Source organism: Neomonachus schauinslandi, chromosome 8 (genome assembly GCF_002201575.2).
Source record: "Neomonachus schauinslandi chromosome 8, ASM220157v2, whole genome shotgun sequence".
In the NCBI taxonomy this organism is placed as follows: Eukaryota; Metazoa; Chordata; class Mammalia; order Carnivora; family Phocidae; genus Neomonachus; species Neomonachus schauinslandi.
Window position 1 is genome coordinate 126,941,746 of NC_058410.1, and position 19,707 is coordinate 126,961,452.

At 43.0% G+C, this 19,707-nt stretch overlaps 1 protein-coding gene across 1 annotated transcript in view; it reads left to right on the forward strand.

Annotated features, from left to right (window-relative positions):
• Positions 1 to 19,707, forward strand: part of BMP6 (bone morphogenetic protein 6) — a 152,592-nt gene that overhangs the window by 122,079 nt on the left and 10,806 nt on the right. Inside the window, exons 2-5 of the mRNA XM_021697031.1 lie at positions 2,659 to 2,851; positions 16,884 to 17,032; positions 17,671 to 17,868; positions 18,739 to 18,741. Coding sequence (XP_021552706.1) covers positions 2,659 to 2,851; positions 16,884 to 17,032; positions 17,671 to 17,868; positions 18,739 to 18,741 — 543 coding nt within the window. The remainder of the gene's footprint in view (positions 1 to 2,658; positions 2,852 to 16,883; positions 17,033 to 17,670; positions 17,869 to 18,738; positions 18,742 to 19,707) is intronic.

The window sequence follows — 19,707 nt, forward strand, 5'->3', positions numbered from 1 at the left end:
GACCATGTTCAACTGGGTGATTCTTATGCAAGGTCTCTCCTGCAGTTGCAGTCAGATGCTGGCTGGGGTTGGAGTCCCCCAGCATCTCCACTGAGTTGGGCATCTAAGATGGCATCTTTATAACAGGTGTGGTGCCTCAGCTGAAGTGGTTGGAGGCTGACTGGGCTCTTCCCTCTCCCTCTGTCTGTCTCTTCATGTACTATACAGCCTCACTTCTGGTTAGCTTGGGCTTCCTTACAGCATGGAGGTTCAGAGTAGTTGGACTTCTTACATGGTAACCATCTTTCCCCCAGATAAGCATTCCAAGCAACCTAAGTGGAAGGAAGTTCAAAGCTTGGAAGTCACTCAGCACTATTGTTGCTGCATTTTATTGGTGCAGAGAAGGTCACAGAGCCCACCCCAGGGGAGGGGGGACCACCCAATGGTATGAATACAGGGAGGTGTGGGGATGATGCACTTCTCCAAACTAGCTACCACATTTCTGATTTATTGAAATCTCTGTTTACTCCTTATGACCAAAATGTCTTAAGTTACTGTCTTATATCTTGTATCACATCCATGATTTATGATTTCTTTTTTCTAGTTGTTGTTTATATTAATAGCAATTGAAAGACTTCTTTGAGGAATTCTTATGCATTCTTTCAAGTGTATCTTAACAATATATTTTTACTTATTGCTATTAAAATTTAAGCACCCAAAAGGCCCTATAAAAAAAGCTATGTGACTGCTTTTTGTTGTTTTGTTTTGTTGGGTTTTTGTTGTTGTTGTTGTTTTTACAAAGTCCCTTTGGGAAATCAGATTTGATTCACTTTTTAACCACTGATGATAACATATCACATTTAAAAGGCAGATCAGTTTTAGGGAAAAGCAATACACCCTCATGTATGGGTGTCCTTTGGTGAACTCACCAACAAGATTGCTTTTCATGCTTAGCCACTAATTAGAAAACCTGTTCTCTTGTTGGGACTGAACCATGGCTTCCTTTCTGGTTAGATATTTTTTTAAATTTTTAAAATATATATATATTTAATATATATAATAAATATATATATAATTTAATAAATATGTAAATATATATTTGTATATATATTTTAAAATATATATATATTTTTTTACTTATATCAAGCTCTTACACAAGCCAAAGCTTTTTTTTTTTTTTTACAACCCTCCTGCCAAAAAGAGATAACTTGAATCTAAAAGATTTAGCATAGTCCCACGGCAGTTTCAGAAACTTTATTTAAAACCTCCTACCTATAGATGGCTTAGCTTTCCTTAGCTTCCGCAAATACCATTGAGGCCTTAGGTTCTTATAAAGAGTTATTGGCTTTTTTTTTTTTTTTTTTAAAGAAGCTAAATCTCCAAAGCTTTTCTCTGGTGATTATGGAGAACAACATATGTGGGAGAAAATGGGCAGTTGGAGGTGGCCAATAATTTGATTTTTTTTCCCCTACCCACAGCCCTGGGAACACTCTGCCATAAAGGATTAATTTGCTCATGAGACTTCACCGTGGTTGGCATTAAGAAAAAAACTAGCGGGAACAGTAGAGTAGAAACGTTTCCAAACCCTGGAGAAAAGAGTCAAGAATTTATGGTGGGAAGCAGAGCAGTCCTTTTCCTCTTTTACAACGTTTATGAGTTAAGCATCTGAGGTTGATACCACGTGTCTCACACAGGACTTTACATAGAAAACTGGAAGCTGACTCTGAGAAATGATCATCAGTGGTTGTAGTTTTCTATAGTTTCTCTTGGTGCAGGGGAAAGATTTCATTTAAAAAAAAAAAAAGATTTCAGACTCCATTCTTTCCCAGTTTTTAGAAAAGCATTAGAAAAAATAGCAAGGTATATTGTTGGTCATTCGCTTCCACGTGTCTATCCTTACACTTGGGTTCCGCATGCAGACTGAGTGGAGGGGCCCTGGCCTCAGAGGCCGGCAGCCCTCCCTTTGTTCTGGGAGATGGGAGGGCTCTAACCTGGGTTAGAGCGGCATTTTCTCTGAAGCTTTACCCTAAACCCCTCCACAAAACTTTCTACGGAACAACAGGCAAAATGCGAGACCCTTGGATCTTTCAGGCTGAGGCCGAATGCACTGCTCACCCGAATGCACTGCTCACCCCGCTCCCACCCTGAGGACCCCTCCCAGAGCTCGCCTCAGGGCTACCCTGGGTCATGCCAACTGCTTGATGGGGGGAGATGACCAGACCGGAGGGGGCCAGGCAGCAGTAAGGAAAGGGGGCCGGGAAGGGGTGGCTGGGGCCAGGATCACCAGGGACGTTCTTACTCATCGTTTTCTTCATTCTCACAACTTCCTTGGGAAGCCCTGTTAATTCCTGCCTTTGTAGGTGAGGAAAACTGAAGCCAAGAGTTTAGGTAACTCGCTTTCATGCAACTTACTTCAACCAAGTACATAAGGTATTTAAACCAAATAAAAATCTGAGAATTTTATTTAATCCTTGGGTAAAATGAGCGATTTTAATCTCAGCCCATCTGACAGCACAGCCACTGTTGGTTCTTGCCACCCCGCCGCCCCCAATCCCTCTCCTAAGCCAATGGGAACCGGTAATCCATTTATGAATGAAAACGGGGCAGCTTTCTTGAGGTGAGCCTGTGGCACTTAGTCAAGTAACAATAGTTGTCACTCTCTCTTGTTTAATCTTATAGTGGAGTACGAGAAGGAGTTCTCCCCTGGCCAGCGACACCACAAAGAGTTCAAGTTCAACTTATCCCAGATTCCTGAGGGTGAGGCGGTGACGGCTGCAGAATTCCGAATCTACAAGGACTGTGTTGTGGGGAGTTTTAAAAACCAAACTTTTCTTATCAGCATTTATCAAGTCTTGCAGGAGCATCAGCACAGGTATGAAGGCTCAAGGAATCCCAACGGGTGGGGCTGGCCCCCATTTCTCACCCTGCCATCATCTAACCCCGAGTATGTCTGTGGAAGGTGATTTGGAGTTCAGGGGCAGGACATGAGCATGATGAGGGATGTGTTCTGCATGGTAGTGTTTAGCCAGCAAGACAATTTTTTGTTATTAAAATGAAGATTTTCCAAATAGTTTTCTTTTCCTGAGCAAGCCAATGGACACTATTAACTAAGCATCCTTTGTGATCAGAGAATATATACCTTATTGGGGATAAAACATTTCCCACCGTTGCTCAGTGCCTACTTTGAATAATGGGTTAGGGTGGCGAAAATAAATCCATACATGGAAGTCATGTAAGGGTGCTTACAAATGATACTAATTCAAGTTAGTGGAAGGCTGTGTGTTTGCATATAATATATACAAATATATGATATAGTATATCTGTGTGTGTGTATGTGTGTGTGTCTCGAATGTATCTCTTCTCATTTGGATACAAGGGAATAATAGACTACCCCCCCCCACCCATGTCTGTAATATTTTTGTTTTTTGAAAATGAGGCCAGACTCTTTTTACAAAAGAACTTCAACAGAGTATGCTCTTGGGGCTGTCCACCAATGAAGAAGAACTTCCATGGAGGGATTTCTGGAGGCTTAGAAGGGTCAAGGGAAGAAATATTGCAACAGCTAGTTCAATCCTGTAGCGCACAGAAAGCAAGCCAGCGACCTTGACTTGTGCTTAGTATTTGGGGGTCAGTCAGTTCAGTAGTCAGGTGAGAATGGTGGGCCTGATGCAGAGATTAGCACCACTGCATACTTAGTGCACTTAACGTATAAACACAGCATGTGGTGGGACAGCCTGGCAATTACATGGGAAATAGGCAGATAACAATCAAAGGAAGAGAGTACAGAGAGGGAGGGAACCCCACATTTACAAACTCTGCAAGGGATTTGTCAGCTTTCGTTTCATACACCAAGTCAAGATTCTTGCTTTTGGTCTTGGAAGTCTATTGATTTCCCAAGGATGTCCAGAGGTTTAGGAATGACTTTAGTTTCTCCTGGACTTACAGATTTGTGCATAAAGCTCTGCCACAAATATGCACACTAAAATAATAACGAACATTAACTTGCCCCATAAAAGGCTTATTTTGAGCGCATTGCCAACATTTGGCCCTTGTGCATATTCCAGTGTGTAATGAGGGAAACAAAGAAGAAGGAGACACATGCCAGGCTTTGGGGACACGTCATGGTGTTGAATATATGCACTGATGGTTGTATGTGAGTTCTTAGTAGGGATAGTTATAAATAAAATATAGCCACTGTGGTATCTATAACAGACCAACATTTCAGAATGAAGGGAAGGTTTTCTGATGTCTGATTTTTACCCCTAAATAAAAGTATCATCAGTGACTTAACCGTTAAGGGCCTCTTTTGGAATAATAAATTATTCGCTGGTAGATTTTGTCTTTTCATATTTCAGAGAGAATTGATACTCAGTGTTGATTCCTTGGGCCTGCTTTAGCCATTGATTTTCAATCTGCCTAATTATCTGTCCACTGCATTTATCTGGTGGAAATAACCTACTAGTACCTTTCTGGCTCAGACATTTGTTTGGAATACATGGTTTTCTCTGTTCTGCAGAAAAGGCTTTATAGTGAAAACACCAGATTGGGATTTCTGTAACTATGGGATTTTTCAAAATTATTATTATTTAAAAAATAGAGCTAGCGGACCATTTGTAAGGTTTATATTGAACTCCAGCCAAAGATGAACAGCTGCCTTGTGCTTAAAATGGTGGTGTCATACTTCCTCGAGGCCAGCAGTGAGTTTGGAAAACAAAATCCCAAATAGTCCCAATCTTTGATGACTCTGTCAAAGCAGACTTGTAATTTCTCTGCCTTCTAGGATAGGAGTATTTGGCGATTGGGTGTGTTTAACTTCTGTGCATAGGGAAGGGGGAATACGGGGAGGATTGGGAGAACTTCATGCTTTTGAAGGGCTCCAGGTTGGCCAACAGGAGATTTTCTTTTCTTATCGGTGGGCCAGGAGCCCAGGCCTCCTGCTGTCTCCTGATGTTCTTCCAGAGGCCTCCAGATTTAACTGCAGGACTCCTTCTGGGGAAGGTTTGATCTCCCCATCTGTACCGTCTTGGGGTGTCCTGGCTAAAAATGATCCTCCAGGCTTGTGAAGAAACGTATTTGTCTAATCTGTGTGTAAGTGAAATTTGTAGTATTTGATGGATTAACTTAATATAACAAATGTTTGTTTTGCAAAAGTAGTTGGCCTCCTTGAAAAAGAAAAATACAAAAAGGCAGGTTTTTCAATGCTGAGTCATACCTCAGCGAAGGCAGAAGAAGTTATGTGTTGGGCCTCTTGATATAAAAGGCAGCTAAGAAGCCTAACCCAGGGCATGGTCAGAAAGGATTCTTGGATGATAGGCCATTGCTGTGAATTCTGCAGAAACATATTCCTCTTACCGATAAGAAATCACTGGACCAGGTAAGTTCAAAAAAGTGACTACCTGAATAGATGGTGCTTTGAATAAGAACAGGGAAACATTTGATACTTTATTCAAAACCTGAGAATAAGCCCTGAGATAGAATCTAAGACCTGAAAAGATCTGGAGCACCCCAGTAGAGCAGAGTTGGATCAGTAACCCAACAGCGTGTACAGTTAAATCAGAGTAGCAGGGGTGTTAATATCTGGTGTTATAAATCATTATGTTTTTATGATGACACTGGTAAAAATTGGCATTTGCATAGCACTTAGAGTTTGGAAAGAGTCTTCTCACCTCTTCCCTTGCTAGGATTTAACCACTGACGCCATCAGATAAGCAGGGCAGGCATGTTACCTTTTAGAGAATGAAACATGGCACATATGAATTTTGCCAAGTCCAAATTAGGCCTGCATTGTTGTCTGCTGTTTCCCAAAAGTCACCCCGGTGACATGGGGTCAGTCCCAAGATAAAGGTGAAGTGCCAGAAAGAGGTAAGCAATCCCCTGAGGGCATGTCTCTCATCTCCATCTGCTTAGCTGCGGTGCAGACACCCTGAGGATGCTTCTGTGTGGCTGTCCAACGAGATGGCTCTTAGCTGTGACGCAGACATCCCAAGGATGCTTCTCTGTGGATGTCCAACGAGATGGCTCTTAGCTATGATGCAGACATCCCAAGGATGCTTCTGTGTGGATGTCCAGTGAGATGGCTCTGTTGGGGGTGCAGATGTGTCAGTTAGAATTCAGGGCCCTGGTTCTTTGACTTACCAGGCTTTTCTATTTTTGATCTATTGAGCAACCATTCACCTGTTAGCAACTTTTCTAGAGGAAGGGTGTGGACAAAAAGAAAGACTAGAATAAATTTTATATGAAAGTATTTGTACTTATTCTGAGTGTTATCTATTTGTCCATTGACTTTACCACGTTCTCCCACAATTCATACACACTAAGCTGTCTTCGTGCTTGAAGTGTAAAGGCTGCTCTGAATACCTTTGACCTATATTTATGGTGGTAGCATGTTGCTTTTCGGAACATGTACTCATGATCTTTACTTTTATAGCACCTTTCAGATTAATAGTGCAATTTTGAGGCCTTTCAAGAATACCATTTTCATCTACATTTCTTATTTGGTTAAAGACACTCTTTTACTGTTCCTAATTGAATTTTGTATAATTAGAAGTCAAAGTCAAACAGCACCTCTTGAAAGCCAGCCAGAAATGTTTTCAGTGTCTGAAAGATGGCCCTATTTGGTACATGAATTAGCCCACTTGCTCCTGCTAGTTTTGAAATTCCATGTTCTACTCTACGTTTTGGCATTTGCATTGCTGGCGGTGATGGTCTGTCATCCATGTATATGATAACTTTTCTGCGTTCTATCATGGTGCAGTCTGTGGAAGACATGTAGAGCGAGAATTAATTCCCAAATTTAAAATTCAATTCCTCCTGGTGTAAGCAATATCACAACCTACTCCTCTGTTTCGAAACAGGCAAAGTTTTCTTTTCTTGCTTTCTTTCTCTTTTTCTTTTTTTAGTTCACATGTTTTATCTTAACTTCATTATCCTTAGGATGTGAAGAAATGCATCTTTGAATCAAGGGAACAGGGCAATGCTGCATTAGAGATGGATTTTGAAACTGAGAAAGATTTCTTTAGGTCACCCAGAAGCCATCTAGTAGAGTCCCTGGGAACAATCCCAGACTGAATTATTGCTTAAGCTAAATTTTTGACAAAGTTCACCATTTCTGACCTATTTTACAGATAGAATGTAATTGTTTCAGGAGAGAACATAACTGTCAAAGGGCAAAAACACATTTTTCCAGAATTTTTCTTTTGATCATGTTCCTCTGAACCATTCACAGAGATAGAGAACACAGGAATAAGTGAGGGAAGGGGAATGAGAATGAGTTCAGGTTTGGACATGTTTGAGACAGGAGTAGTTGCCCAAGAGGCAGTGAGATATGAAGCTTTTTAGCCCAGCAGAATGAGCTAACAAGAGTAGTAGATATTTGAGATCCTAAGTGAACTAGTGAAGTAGACTATGTGTAAGAATAGAAATACATAATTGACCTAGTATCATTTATATTGAAAATACTATCCTTTTTCCATGCACTTCAGTGGCATCTTTGTCATAAATCAGGTGACCATGTATGTGTGGGTCTGGTTCTAAGACCTGTATTCTGTTCCATTGGTTGACTTTTTCTTGTACCAATCTTAGACTCTTCATTCTCTTAGTTTTATAAGAAGGCTTGATAACTGGTGTATAAATTTTGAGACTTTCTTGCATTCCCACATAAATTGTAAAATCAGCATTTTAATTTCTGCAAAGAAATTTGCTGGGCTTCTGATTGGAATTGCATTAAATCTAGAGAGCAATTTGGGAAGAATTGACTCTTACTAATATAGAATGTTCCAATCTAAGACTGTGGCATTTATTTAGGCTTTCTTTCACTTTTCTCAATAATATTTTATAATTTTTTGTGTCTTTAATATTTTAACTTATAGATCATTAGAATTATTTTTTTATAGAGCATTAGAATATTCCAGGTTTTGAAGGTTTTTTATGCTATTGTAAATAGTATTTTTAGCTTTTAAAAATTTCGGTGTCTAATTGTTTTTGCTCACATATAGAAATACAATTGATTTTTGTATATTGCTCTTATATCCAGCAACCTTGCAAATTCGCATAGTCATTCTAACAAATTTTTGTACAAAATTTTGGAATTTCTATAAATATAATCATGTCATCTATAAATATCAGTTTTATTTCTTCTTTTATAATTATTATATTTCTTCTTCCTCTATTTTTGTTTTATTGTGCTGACTGGACATCCAGTACAATTTTGAATTTGATTCAAAATTTTGTCTCAGATTAGAAATCCATATCAGATTTTGAATCTAATAGGAGAAAGATTTAATATTTTCACATTAAGGATGTTTGCTAAAAATGTTTTTGTAGATACTTACTAGAATAAAGAAAGTCTCTATTTCTAGCTTGCTAAGAGTTTTTAATATTAGAAATTGGTGTGGAATTTTATTAAAAAAATTTCTGATCTTTTCCCCTAAGTGTTAATGTGATATACTACATTAAATCATTTCCAGTGATTCCAATGATTAAACCAACCTCCCATCCCTGGAACAAGCCCACTTGTGATTTATTATCCTTTTTATATAAGGCTAGATTTAAGGATCATGTCTGATAACTCTATTGCCTGGATCACCTATGGGTCTGTTCCCATTATCTATTTGTTCCCTTGATTTTTCCTCATTTGGTTTTATTTCTTTGAATGCCTGATAATTCTTTTAATTAAATTCTGGTCATTATCTATGGAAAATATTTATAGATACTGTTATCTCTTTCCAGAGTGGATTTCATTTTCTTCTGGAAGGCAGACAAAATACAGGGCGATCGCCTCATTCTTTTGTTCCAGTTGGGGGTATTTAAGGATCTGTTAAGGATTATCTGTTTCTGGTTTCTCCCTTTCTCCTAGAGTTTAGCCCTTTAGGGGTCTCAGCTGAAGGTCTAGGATGTTTACCAGAGCTTCTCTCTTCCTTGGTGGGCTCTGAACTCTAATTTTTAACTCCCCAGCATTGAGAAACTGCCAAAAACTCTGCTTAGCTTTTTGTCCTCTAAGCAGTTTCTTTCTGCTTGTTTTCTCAGCTTCCTACTCCATGCATGCACAGCCTAATATTTGGCAAATCTCTCAGATGGAAATGTTGGAGTTCAAGGCAGCCAGGACTTGAAGAGCCAAGGTCTTATAGGAAGTGAACCCAAACTTCTGAGTTCACTTTTATGCAGCCCCTTTTCCCCTGGGACCTTAGTCCTTCAGGTCCAAGCTTCCTGAAGCTCCAATTTTTGTTCCTAGCCAGTGATATTACTCCAAGCTCTAGGCTGCTGCTCCTTTCTGTTTGATACTCATGCATCATGCCAAGAAAGATCAAATCCCCTGAAATGAAAAGGCAATACAAAGACGATACAAATGCAGGGCTCACCTCCATGTATTTTTCTTCTCTCTGTGATCTTGACCCATCAAGTGTTGACTGCCTTGGTTGCTCTAAGATGACAACAAACAAGTTTATTTTTTCAGTTGCCCTTAGCGGGAGTGTTAGTGTGATACATCATAACCAGAAGGCTATGTCTTTGAAACATAGGATTTTTATTATTTTTATTTTGAGATCTTTATAATGAATCCCCACAAATGTTGATATGTGATTCATTAACCAAATGGTGTAGTTCGGGAAGCAAGACCCGAACCTGGCAGTCGATCCCGTTCCAGGATCTAGAAGAGTAATTTCCTTAGAATAGCATTTCTTATGGATTGATTGCTCTACGAATGCTGTTGGATTTTCGGTGCTGCTTGCTGAAGTGAAGCGATGTGAACCTTTATCTTCACTGAGGTATAAGTGAGATACCTGAGACTGTTCTTTTTGAAGAGAAGGGCAAATTTGAGAAAGCCAGGACAGGAGAACCTCATTGTAGTTGGGGCAGAGGGAAATCAGAGCCTTTTATCGCTGTGCCCAGCCGCACCTGTTTCTCTTTCCGTATCTGCCTTTCACAAGTTTGATCCTCAGGGACTCCTGAAATCTTACTTGCTGATTTGATAATCTCTGGCACGCTCAGTGTGGGCCTCAGGTAAGCATTGAGCGTTTCTGTATTTGTTCCTTTGCCCCTGAAAAAAGGGGTAATACAACTGACCCACAGCTCAGGTTATGTAACTAGTTAGTCTTGTCTCTTTAGTCAAGTCCTATTATACCTAGAATGATCTACCTGAAATTAAAGCAAAAAGTGCAAGCAGCTACCAAATCTTATTCCTTAGCCTAAGTTCTGCTCTTTGCAGAGGCACAGTGTAGAAGAGAATATTGCAGAGAGGAATTAAGGTTATCATACACAAGAGGTGTATACACTCAAAAGAATGCTGCATTTGGGGGAGAGGGGGAGTCAGGGTGTGGTGGGCAAGAGAAACTGTTTTTTTGGGGATGGTTTACCCACTTGGTAAACATGGAAGAGAAAAGAAAATCCGTCTTTATTTCTGGAAACTATGCCTTCTGTAGTATTCTTTCCCAGAAACACATTGCTTTAGTTACGTGCATCTTCTTACCAGGATGTCCAGCCTTGTGGGAGGCCGGCCATGGTGGTAGCTAAGATTATCTTGGGAGACATCTTTTTTTTTTAAAGTCCCAGATGAACAGCATTTTTCCTGTTTTGTTTCCCCATATTGTACAGGATATGGAAATGTAGGACTGGTGATGAAAATAAAACATAACGTTTGCACATAACCTGTTTAAAATGTGACAGAACTTCTCATTCAGTCTGTGCTTGATCACTAGGGCATGTTTCCCAGTGAAGGAGAACATTGTTTTGTTTATGTGGCCAAAGAGGTCAGGTTAGGTAGCCGTGAATTTGCATAAAGTAACCTGCTCTCTCCCTCCCTCCCTGTCTTGGACACCGAGAAACAGGCCTTCTAATAATACTGCTGCTTTGGACTTGATCTTACTTGTGATTCTGATTATTAGTCTAACTTGATAACTCCCTGAGGGTAAGGCCAATCCATAAGACAATCAAACATTTACTTGTGGAGCATTCTACACTTGCTTTGTACTATTTGAGGGAGAGGAGCAAGAAATCTTGAGAGCAATTAGCTTTGAACCTGAAGTCTAAAAACCAGGTGAGGGTAATACTAGTCATATTTAAGGGAGCAGGACTATGCTGTAGGTCAATGGCTCTCACAGTGTGGTTCCCAGACCAGCAGCAGCATCACCCGGGAACCTTAGAATTGCAAATTCTCAGCCCCCACCCCAGAAACTCTGGAGGTGGGCCCAGCGGTCTTTGTGCTAACAAGTCCTCCAGGGGATTCCAACATAGGCTGAACTTGAGAACCACTGCTATGATGATGAAAGCAGGTGCAACACTGGAGCCGAGATGCCTGGGTTCAGTTCCCCCCTCTGCACTTACTGGCTCTAGGACTGTGAGCAAGCTACTTATCCTCTTTGTGCCTCAATTTCCCTATCTGTAAGCCTGTGATGGCATGAACAGTATTTACACATATAAGAGTATGGTGGTTGTGAGGAGTTAGCATAATTAAAAGCATCTGTGTAGGAAACACCATGTAAGGGCTAGCTAGGTTCATATTCTGTCAGCAGAGTGATTTGTATTTGTTTGTTGAAGATGAAATATTCCATACAGAGCTAAGGTGCCTTTGATTTTGAAACACCTCTGTATACCTTGCTAATCCCTGAGGTGAAATTGGTTAATATCAAGTGGCATAAAATCAACGAGAGCTTAGCTAATTATTTAAGAATAACATGCATTTGCCCTTTTTACTCAAATCCATGTGTGGGTAGCAGCTTACCCTGAGTTGTGGTGCTCTATTTTCAAATATCCTATTCTTTCCTACCCTTTTAGTGGCACACGTTTAAACATAACCCTCCATATATGATACAATATGTAAGAAGAAAGTAAAAACACTTGCTTTACTAATTTTCTAAAATGATTGGCTTTTGACTTCCATTCTCTTTGAAATGTCAGTTTGCCTCATTGCATAACATCAGTTTATCACTCTATGAATGTTGTTTTATATCTTAGTGCACCATTAATGGTGAAGGGATGTCCTAAAGAAATAAAGGAACAAGACCACAGGCTCACTTTATCAAATATCTCATAAATCTGTTTGCTTCCAACATATAAATTCCACTTTATCAAGAACAGTTCTTTCTAGGAAAGTGGTTAGTAGTAAGCAGAGCTGCACTTTGTTTAGGGCAGTGTGACCTTAATGGGTGCCATTTGTTAGGAAAGACCAAAGCTGGCCACTAGGAGCTCGGGTACTTCCTGCTCTTCTCCAAGGGCGAAAAAGAAAAAGACCCATTGTGTTTGCCAAGGTGCTTTCTACCTCTCAGCGTGATGGAGGCTTGAATTGGGAGGGACCACATGGGGTGACTTCGCCCACACACACCAGTTCTCCAGGTCTTACGAGTGACTTGCTGGTCAGTCAACTTTAGCCCCAGGGTGAATTTATTAAATTTGCTAGAAATTTCTAGGTTTTCTAGAAATCTCTTGTTAGACTTATTAATTGTTAACAACTTAATTTTCCCAGGAAGATAACAGTAGGAGGGAACTCATGCCCTCAAGTAGGATAACACCGAACATAAAATTGTTGTATTCTTGAAGATAGAATGCATGTTCATCATGAAACATGGGGTTCTGTGAGTTGATAGAGAACAAAATAAGCAGTAAATTCTTTCAAAATCCTCTCTCTGGCTTCAGGATTTTCTTTCATGGTATGTTAACTTGAGCATGTCAGTCATCCCAATAGGAAGATCCAAATAATCCAGTCATGGTGGTCACTTTGGCCAGAACTTAAGATTCTTTATCCACTGGTGACACATGTTTTAGATAAGAGCAACAGATCTTGACTGTGCTGAAGTGAGATTTAGAAGGGAACCCCTGTTTGTTTGTTTGTTTTTTTACATGGCAGAATCAGGTGCCTCTTATTAGAGGCTACACTTTCACCGTCAAGAGACTACGCAGGCTATATGTCATTGGCGCCAAGTCAATAGATGTGGGTCAGACCCAACCCGCGTCACTGACTTTCATGTATTGGAAGGAAGCACCAAGGGTGAGCCAATGAGTTTGTTCCCTAAAGCTGTAATTCTGTCATTCTTTTTTTGTTTCTTTAAGTTCCTCAGGCTAGACAGAGAATCTTCTGCGTGGGAGGAAGAGTAGAGCAAGACTGGGAAGGTCAAGGGAGTTCCAGCCGCAGGCAGCAGCCGTCTTGGGTCCCTTCCTGCATGTACCTTTCACCCCTTCCGACCCTGGCCTTGATAGGAGAACCTGGTCATGATTTCCGATCACGTGCCAGTTCTGAGTATTTACCTTACTCTGAGCCCTCGTTCAGGATTTTCAACCTGTGCCCTGTGCTTTTCTGGACTCTGCTGTTTAGATAGGTGATGGCTAAGAGTGTGGGCTCTGATTGTAAGTTCTGGTCACCCCACTTAATACCTGTGTGACCTTCCTACACCTAACCTCTGTAGGCTCCATGCCCTCAGCTGTAGAAGAGAGATAGTAGTAGGACCTGCCTTTCTGGGGTCCCCAAGGAATAAAGGAGAGTCTCTTGATGCATCCCGCATATTGAAGGCACACGGTATATATTTGTTGCTCCTCCTCTATTTTGTGCAGTTATTTTAAGTGCATGCTGTACCTCTTCTTCCTTCCATGGACCTGAGCATCCTCGATTTCATAAACATCAAAATTTGAGGCTGCCTCACTGCGGGTGAGCCACAGAGTTGTTTTTCATCTTTCCGGGCTTAGCTGTCTGCCTGCATTTGTGTTTGCCCGTGGTCTCTTAGGCGGTGAGGACCAGCTTTCTCCTTGTTGCACAGTCAGGGAAGGTGGTGGAGAAACAACTCAGCCGCCCAGGGACCCAGCATGACTGAGGAGCAGGCAGGAGAGAAAGCCAGACTGCCCACATCCATGAGTCCCCACTCGCCCTGAGGATTTCATTCCTTCCACCTCACAATTGTACCCTCCTTAGCGCCTTCCACTTTTATCCCAAGTTTATCCCAAGTTTTGGATGCATGTTTTCCAAAATAAAAATATAAAATGAAAAAAAAAAGGGGGGCACCTGGGTGGCTCAGTCTTTAAGCGTCTGCCTTTGGCTCAGGTCATGATCCCGGGGTCCTGGGATCAAGTCCCGCATCGGGCTCCCTGCTCCGCGGGGAGCCTGCTTCTCCCTCTCCCACTCCCCCTGCTTGTGTTCCCTCTCTCGCTCACTCTCTCTGTGTGTCAAATAAATAAATAAAATCTTTAAAAATAAAAAAAATTTAAAAAATTTAAAAACGGATTCACGTTTTCCCAAATTAATTCATGCCCTTTTCTCCTTCTCTGTTTCTCTCCTTTTTTGGACGACAGACTTCTGTCCCAGCCCGCACTTTCTCTTGTAATAGACTCCCATTTCCTTTTTCATCAACACTACTTTTTCCAAATAAAAGCTCATTCTAGCTCTTTGTACCAGCTCTGCCACACTCCTATCTCGGACTGTATTTTTCTGCATCCTCGTGACAAGTCTTCAAGAATCGTCTGCCAGGTGCGTCACCCAAGCTCTGTAAGCAGTGACAAGTGACCCCCTTTCCTCAGGTGCAGCTTGGCGCCTTGGGAGTCTCCCCGCGTCTTCATTCCGGAGGGTGCCGTTCGGCCGCGGACATTCCCCGGGCTGCCTTCGGGACCGGGGCCGCTTTTCCCACAGTGTCTGTGTTATTCCTGGATGAGGGTCTTCTCCAAATTTCCAGAATCTATGTCTTTTTATATCTTCACTTCAAAGCTTTGGACTTGGAGTCCCCTCTCGCTGTTTTCCATGCACACCCCCTGCCTCCCTGCTCACAGTTACCTCGGTGCCGGGGGGGTAATTTGTCAACAGGAGGTATGACACATGCACGTCGTCGGAGAGCACTTTACCCAGGGCAGGCCTCTGCGTGGCCCCCCGCGGACTCTGGTCAGCAGCTGAGTAAACTCCTTTTCGCTGTACCTACTGTTTTAAGCTTGGAAAAGATGACACTAGAGCTGCCTTCTAACTCTAAGCCACGTAAACAGGAAAATTGTTTCCCCTCAGACATCTGAGACATTTAACTCGGGCCTCACGAGTATTTGATGGGGTAGAGAGAAGTTGTATTCACTTGCCACAGGTGGTCTTTCTTAATAAACTCAAGCGGCAGCATGCTGGAATGGGAAACTGAGGCGGCGGGCTTCTCTCCGCTAGCTAGCGCTCTCACTGGCTTTTGATCGAGGTCGCATGGCTGCAACCTCAAGTCTGAGTCTGATTCCCCAGCCGTACAATGGGGATCATGATATTCTACCAGCTCTTGGGGTTGTTTCAAGGAAAGCAAAATGCATGAAAGCGCCTCATAACCAATTTCTTTTTTTTAAAGATTTTATTCATTTATTCGTGAGAGACAGAGGGGGGAGGCAGAGGGAGAAGCAAACTCCCCGCTGAGCAGGGAGCCCGATGCGGGACTCGATCCCAGGACCCTGGGATCACAACCTGAGCCGAAGGCAGACGCTTAACCGACTGAGCCACCCAGGCGCCCTATAACCAATTTCAGTGTACAGTGTCTGTATGTAATGCTCATTTTAAATGCAGTGTTCTAGTAATTTTTCTATCCTGTAAAAAATGCAGTGTTCTAGTAATTTTTCTGTCCTATAAAAGGGGATTTGAATCTTTCCATGGCCAAAATGGTGCCCTGCCCTGTCCTGGGAATTCCCAGCCATTTTCATGTCAGTGACCCTGGGATGTCAACTCAGATTCAGAGTATCCCCAAAATACACAAAGGGGAGCATCCCCTAACACTGCTCTATCACGACGTGTGCAGGAGTGGGAAGAAACCCTCACTCCATCTTCTTACAACTCTTAGGGTTATGTTAGTTGAGAACTGTAAAAAATATACATATCTTTTACACATACATAAAAATAAAAAATATGAAATATATAAATATATAAATATATATAAATAAATATATATTAATAAATAAATGTGTGTGTGTGTCTGTGTGTATATAAAACTACTCCCTGTGGAGCCCAATGGAAGGAATGGATTCCAAGTTTGCCTACAAGAAGCCCAGCCACAGCTCATGGCTGTGCTGGGATGAACTTTTTTTTAGAAAGTTCCACGTGTGCTAACACTGCACATTTTTATTTATTCTCTTAAAGATTTTATTTATTTATTTGAGAGAGAGAGAGCACACGTGGGGTGAGGGGAGAGGGCGAAGCGGCTTCCCACTGAGCAGAATGTGGGGCTGGATCCCAGGACCGTGGAATCATGACCTGAGCTGAAGGCAGATGCTCAACCGACTGAGCCACCCAGGCGCCCCTGGGATGAACTTTAAAATCACTCAACATCCACCCACAGCTACCCCGTCCACAGGAGAAGGGAGCCCACACTCAGCGTGGACTGCTCAAAGGCCTTAATTAAAAGCAAGGAACTGATGATTACTCACAAATATGATGTGGCTTCTTGTTTCTCCTTATTTCATAGGAACTAACATATGAAGATTATCGGGTCCTCATTTTACAAAAAGAAAAAAATGAACAAAGCCACTTTTTTTGTTGTTGTTGTTCATATGAATCCTAATTTTAATATTTTCCTAACCCTTTTCCTCATGCCCCACCCCCTGCTCTCTTTTTAGAGTTGGCCATAAAGTAACAATATGACTTTCCTTCTTCCTCCTGCCCTCCCTTCCCTGCTTCCTTATTTCCAAGAAAGACTCGGCATGCACAGCCATGGCAAGGCCTTTGATGAAGTTGAGGGATCCACCTATGTTTGGGAGAAAATTCATTTCTGGGAAGTTCCCTAGCACATATGCCTCTCCAGATCGTGTCATGCATGTGTCCCGGGTGTCCCATGAGCCAGAGATGTGGCAGGGCACTGTGCGTGATGCCTCCTGGGTGGACCTGATCTGATACTGGCGTTTTCATTCTAACACCAAGGCAGGAGAGAGCGGAGGGGCCGAGAGGGTGGTGCGCGACTCACCACACCATCTTTTCTTTCTTTCAGAGACTCTGACCTATTTTTGTTGGACACCCGCGTGGTGTGGGCCTCAGAAGAAGGCTGGTTGGAATTTGACATCACAGCCACTAGCAATCTGTGGGTCGTGACCCCACAGCACAACATGGGGCTTCAGCTGAGCGTGGTGACTCGGGATGGTAAGTTTGCCAACATTGGCGAACAGCGTTCATCCCTTTGGTTTGCAACAGTTACGGTAGAACCCTGGTTTCCGGTGGAGACCACGGCTCTGGGATGACCGCATTTACTGTTCCCTCGTAACTGGTACTGAAAAGCAAAATCTCTCCCGGAGGCCTCCAGCAGGACTTGGAGATAAGTAGGTGGTCTGAGTTCCAGGGGCAACCATGGGAAGACGGCTCACAGAGGCAGGGGGAGCCCAGTCTACGTTCTGACTGTTGGGTAGGGGGGTAGGTTTGCACGAGAACCTTCCAGCACCCCCTCCTCCTGCAGCACCAAAGCTCCACAGCTCACGGTCCCCACACCGGTCCTCAGACGGGTGCATTCTGCCTGTGAAGTCCGTTCCCTCCCTGGTTGGGAGGCATATGAGCGGAAAGAATGGTTGTGTAGGGAAAAGTCCATCGGGACTGGGAGGCCTGGGAGTTCACACCACGCCTTGCTTTGATTCACAGAACTTCGGAAGGACTGTTTTGATTTTGCTCTGAGCATGCATAGTGCTCTTCCCTCATGCTCACTCTGCGCCAGGCGCTTGGGCGGCTAGGGAACTGTAAGAACCAGTTTCCATGCAATAAAGACAGCTGTGCTGTGCTTTGCATTCAAGGACTCACCGTCAACCCTCGAGCGGCAGGCCTGGTGGGCAGAGACGGCCCTTATGACAAGCAGCCTTTCATGGTGGCCTTCTTCAAGGTCAGCGAGGTCCACGTGCGCACCACCAGGTCGGCCCCTGGGCGGCGCCGACAGCAGAACCGCAATCGCTCCACCCAGTCCCAGGACGTGTCGCGGGGCTCCAGTGCTTCCGGTAGGTGTGGGTGGAGCCCCTGTTTGCAGGAAGCCTGGTGGGCGCATCAGCCTCAGTGAGAACAAGGACGTGCTAATGGTGTCAGCTTTGCATGGCTTCTGCCCAGAAATACAAAGGCTCACAGGTGCCTCGTCACCAACTATCTGGAAGGGTTCTTAGGGCCGTCAGAGGGGACCTTTGTTCTCCAAGGACTGAGTCTGCAGGCTGAAGACATCCCGGGTGTCTGGTTTTCTGGAAGAGCATCCTTCCATTCGATAAGATTTCTCCAACTCCTCTTTCATTCACATAAAGATCCTGAGAACACCTAGATTTTCTTCTAGTGGTGTTAGGCCTGGGAGGTTGTGGTGTACAAACAAACAAATTTTGTCTATTTGTGCAAGATGGACTCATATTGGTCAGTGTTCTTGGCTGAAAGTGATGGGAAGTCAGCTCAAACAACCGTCTCTGATGGATTTCGTTGGTTCGTTGAACTGGGAAGTCGAGGGTTCTAGCTGTAGGCCTGGCTAGATTCATGGGCTCACGTGGTGTTCGGAATCTCGCTTTCTCTTCTTCTATTTTCCCTTGTTGGTGGCATTCTCAGAAAGACCAGGTCTGCATGGTGGTAAGGAAGGCAGCAGTTGTCTCAGGATCTTATCCCTCTTGGTAACCTCAGCTTCCAAAGAGAACCTCTCTGTCATGGTTGTAGCTTTAGCAGAAAGCCAGGCTGAGGCCATGCACTCGTGACTTTGGGCAAATCCATTTTAGCTTCCAGTTTACTCATCTGTTAAGTGGGGATGGTTAACACTTGGTAGATTTGCTGGAATTAAATGAGAAATATTTGATCCGGTCCCTAATAATGCTCACAGACAAGTTGCATCCAGTTGAAGGAAGCAGGTTTTGAGGGCGTATGTTAGGACCCTTGGAAAGGATGTACAGTGCTTCTGGAAGATGCATTGGTTCTTCCAGGTGACTGTAAAGTGTCCTCTTCAGTGGCCAGAAAGACTTCATGCAACTTCCCTGAATACTGTTTCTCTTTGGGAAGAAGTGTCTCCATTTTAGGTTCTGACTTAATAAGCCATTTCTCTTACGAGTAACTTAGCTGTGGGGCTTGAGGACCCAGTGTGAGGTGACATTTTGCTGCTTTTGTCATCCTTGTGTTTCTTGGAAGCATGGCACAGTGTGGGTGTTCCCGTGTTTACTGCTGGAAACAGTTGGGCTTTAAAAAGAAAAAAGAAGAGGAAGAAATGATTGCTTTCCTTTATTCACTTCAGAGGAAGCCTGCTCCGTGTTTTCCTTCAGGGCATGATGATGGAGGCTGCTGGTGGTAGGCTTCAATTCATTAATGAACTGTGGTCACTTTGGTGCTGGGGCCCCAGACATGAAGGCAGCTCTTGAAATGTGGATTGCTTTTTAAAGTTGAAATTTCACTTGATTTATTCAACACCGCCTCTCCCAAGTACACACACCCGATTTTGTAACTGGGAAAACATGTCTCTGATTTTGGTTTTACCCGTGTCATCCAATTATTCTCTTCCAAGTCCCTTTCCCCCTTTTTTTTTCAATCTGATAAGTTTCAATTAAACATGAGCATTAAAGTTGATCGAATGTGTAGTAAGAGGCAAGTGTATCTGCTTTTTCTTGGTCTTCCCACCCCCACCTCCCAACCCGGTACTTGTAAAGATGCTTTGTCCTTCCGGTGGTACTGGGACAAAAGGGTTCATGGCAGGTATCCCTAGCCTCACCTGTTCAAAGGCCCAGAACCCCCTCCCCGCCCACCACTACCACCAAGAGAGTATTTACCAAGAAGGATCCTCCTTCCCTCTTACTAGCTTCAGAGACCCTCTCAGGCTGGTCCGAGAA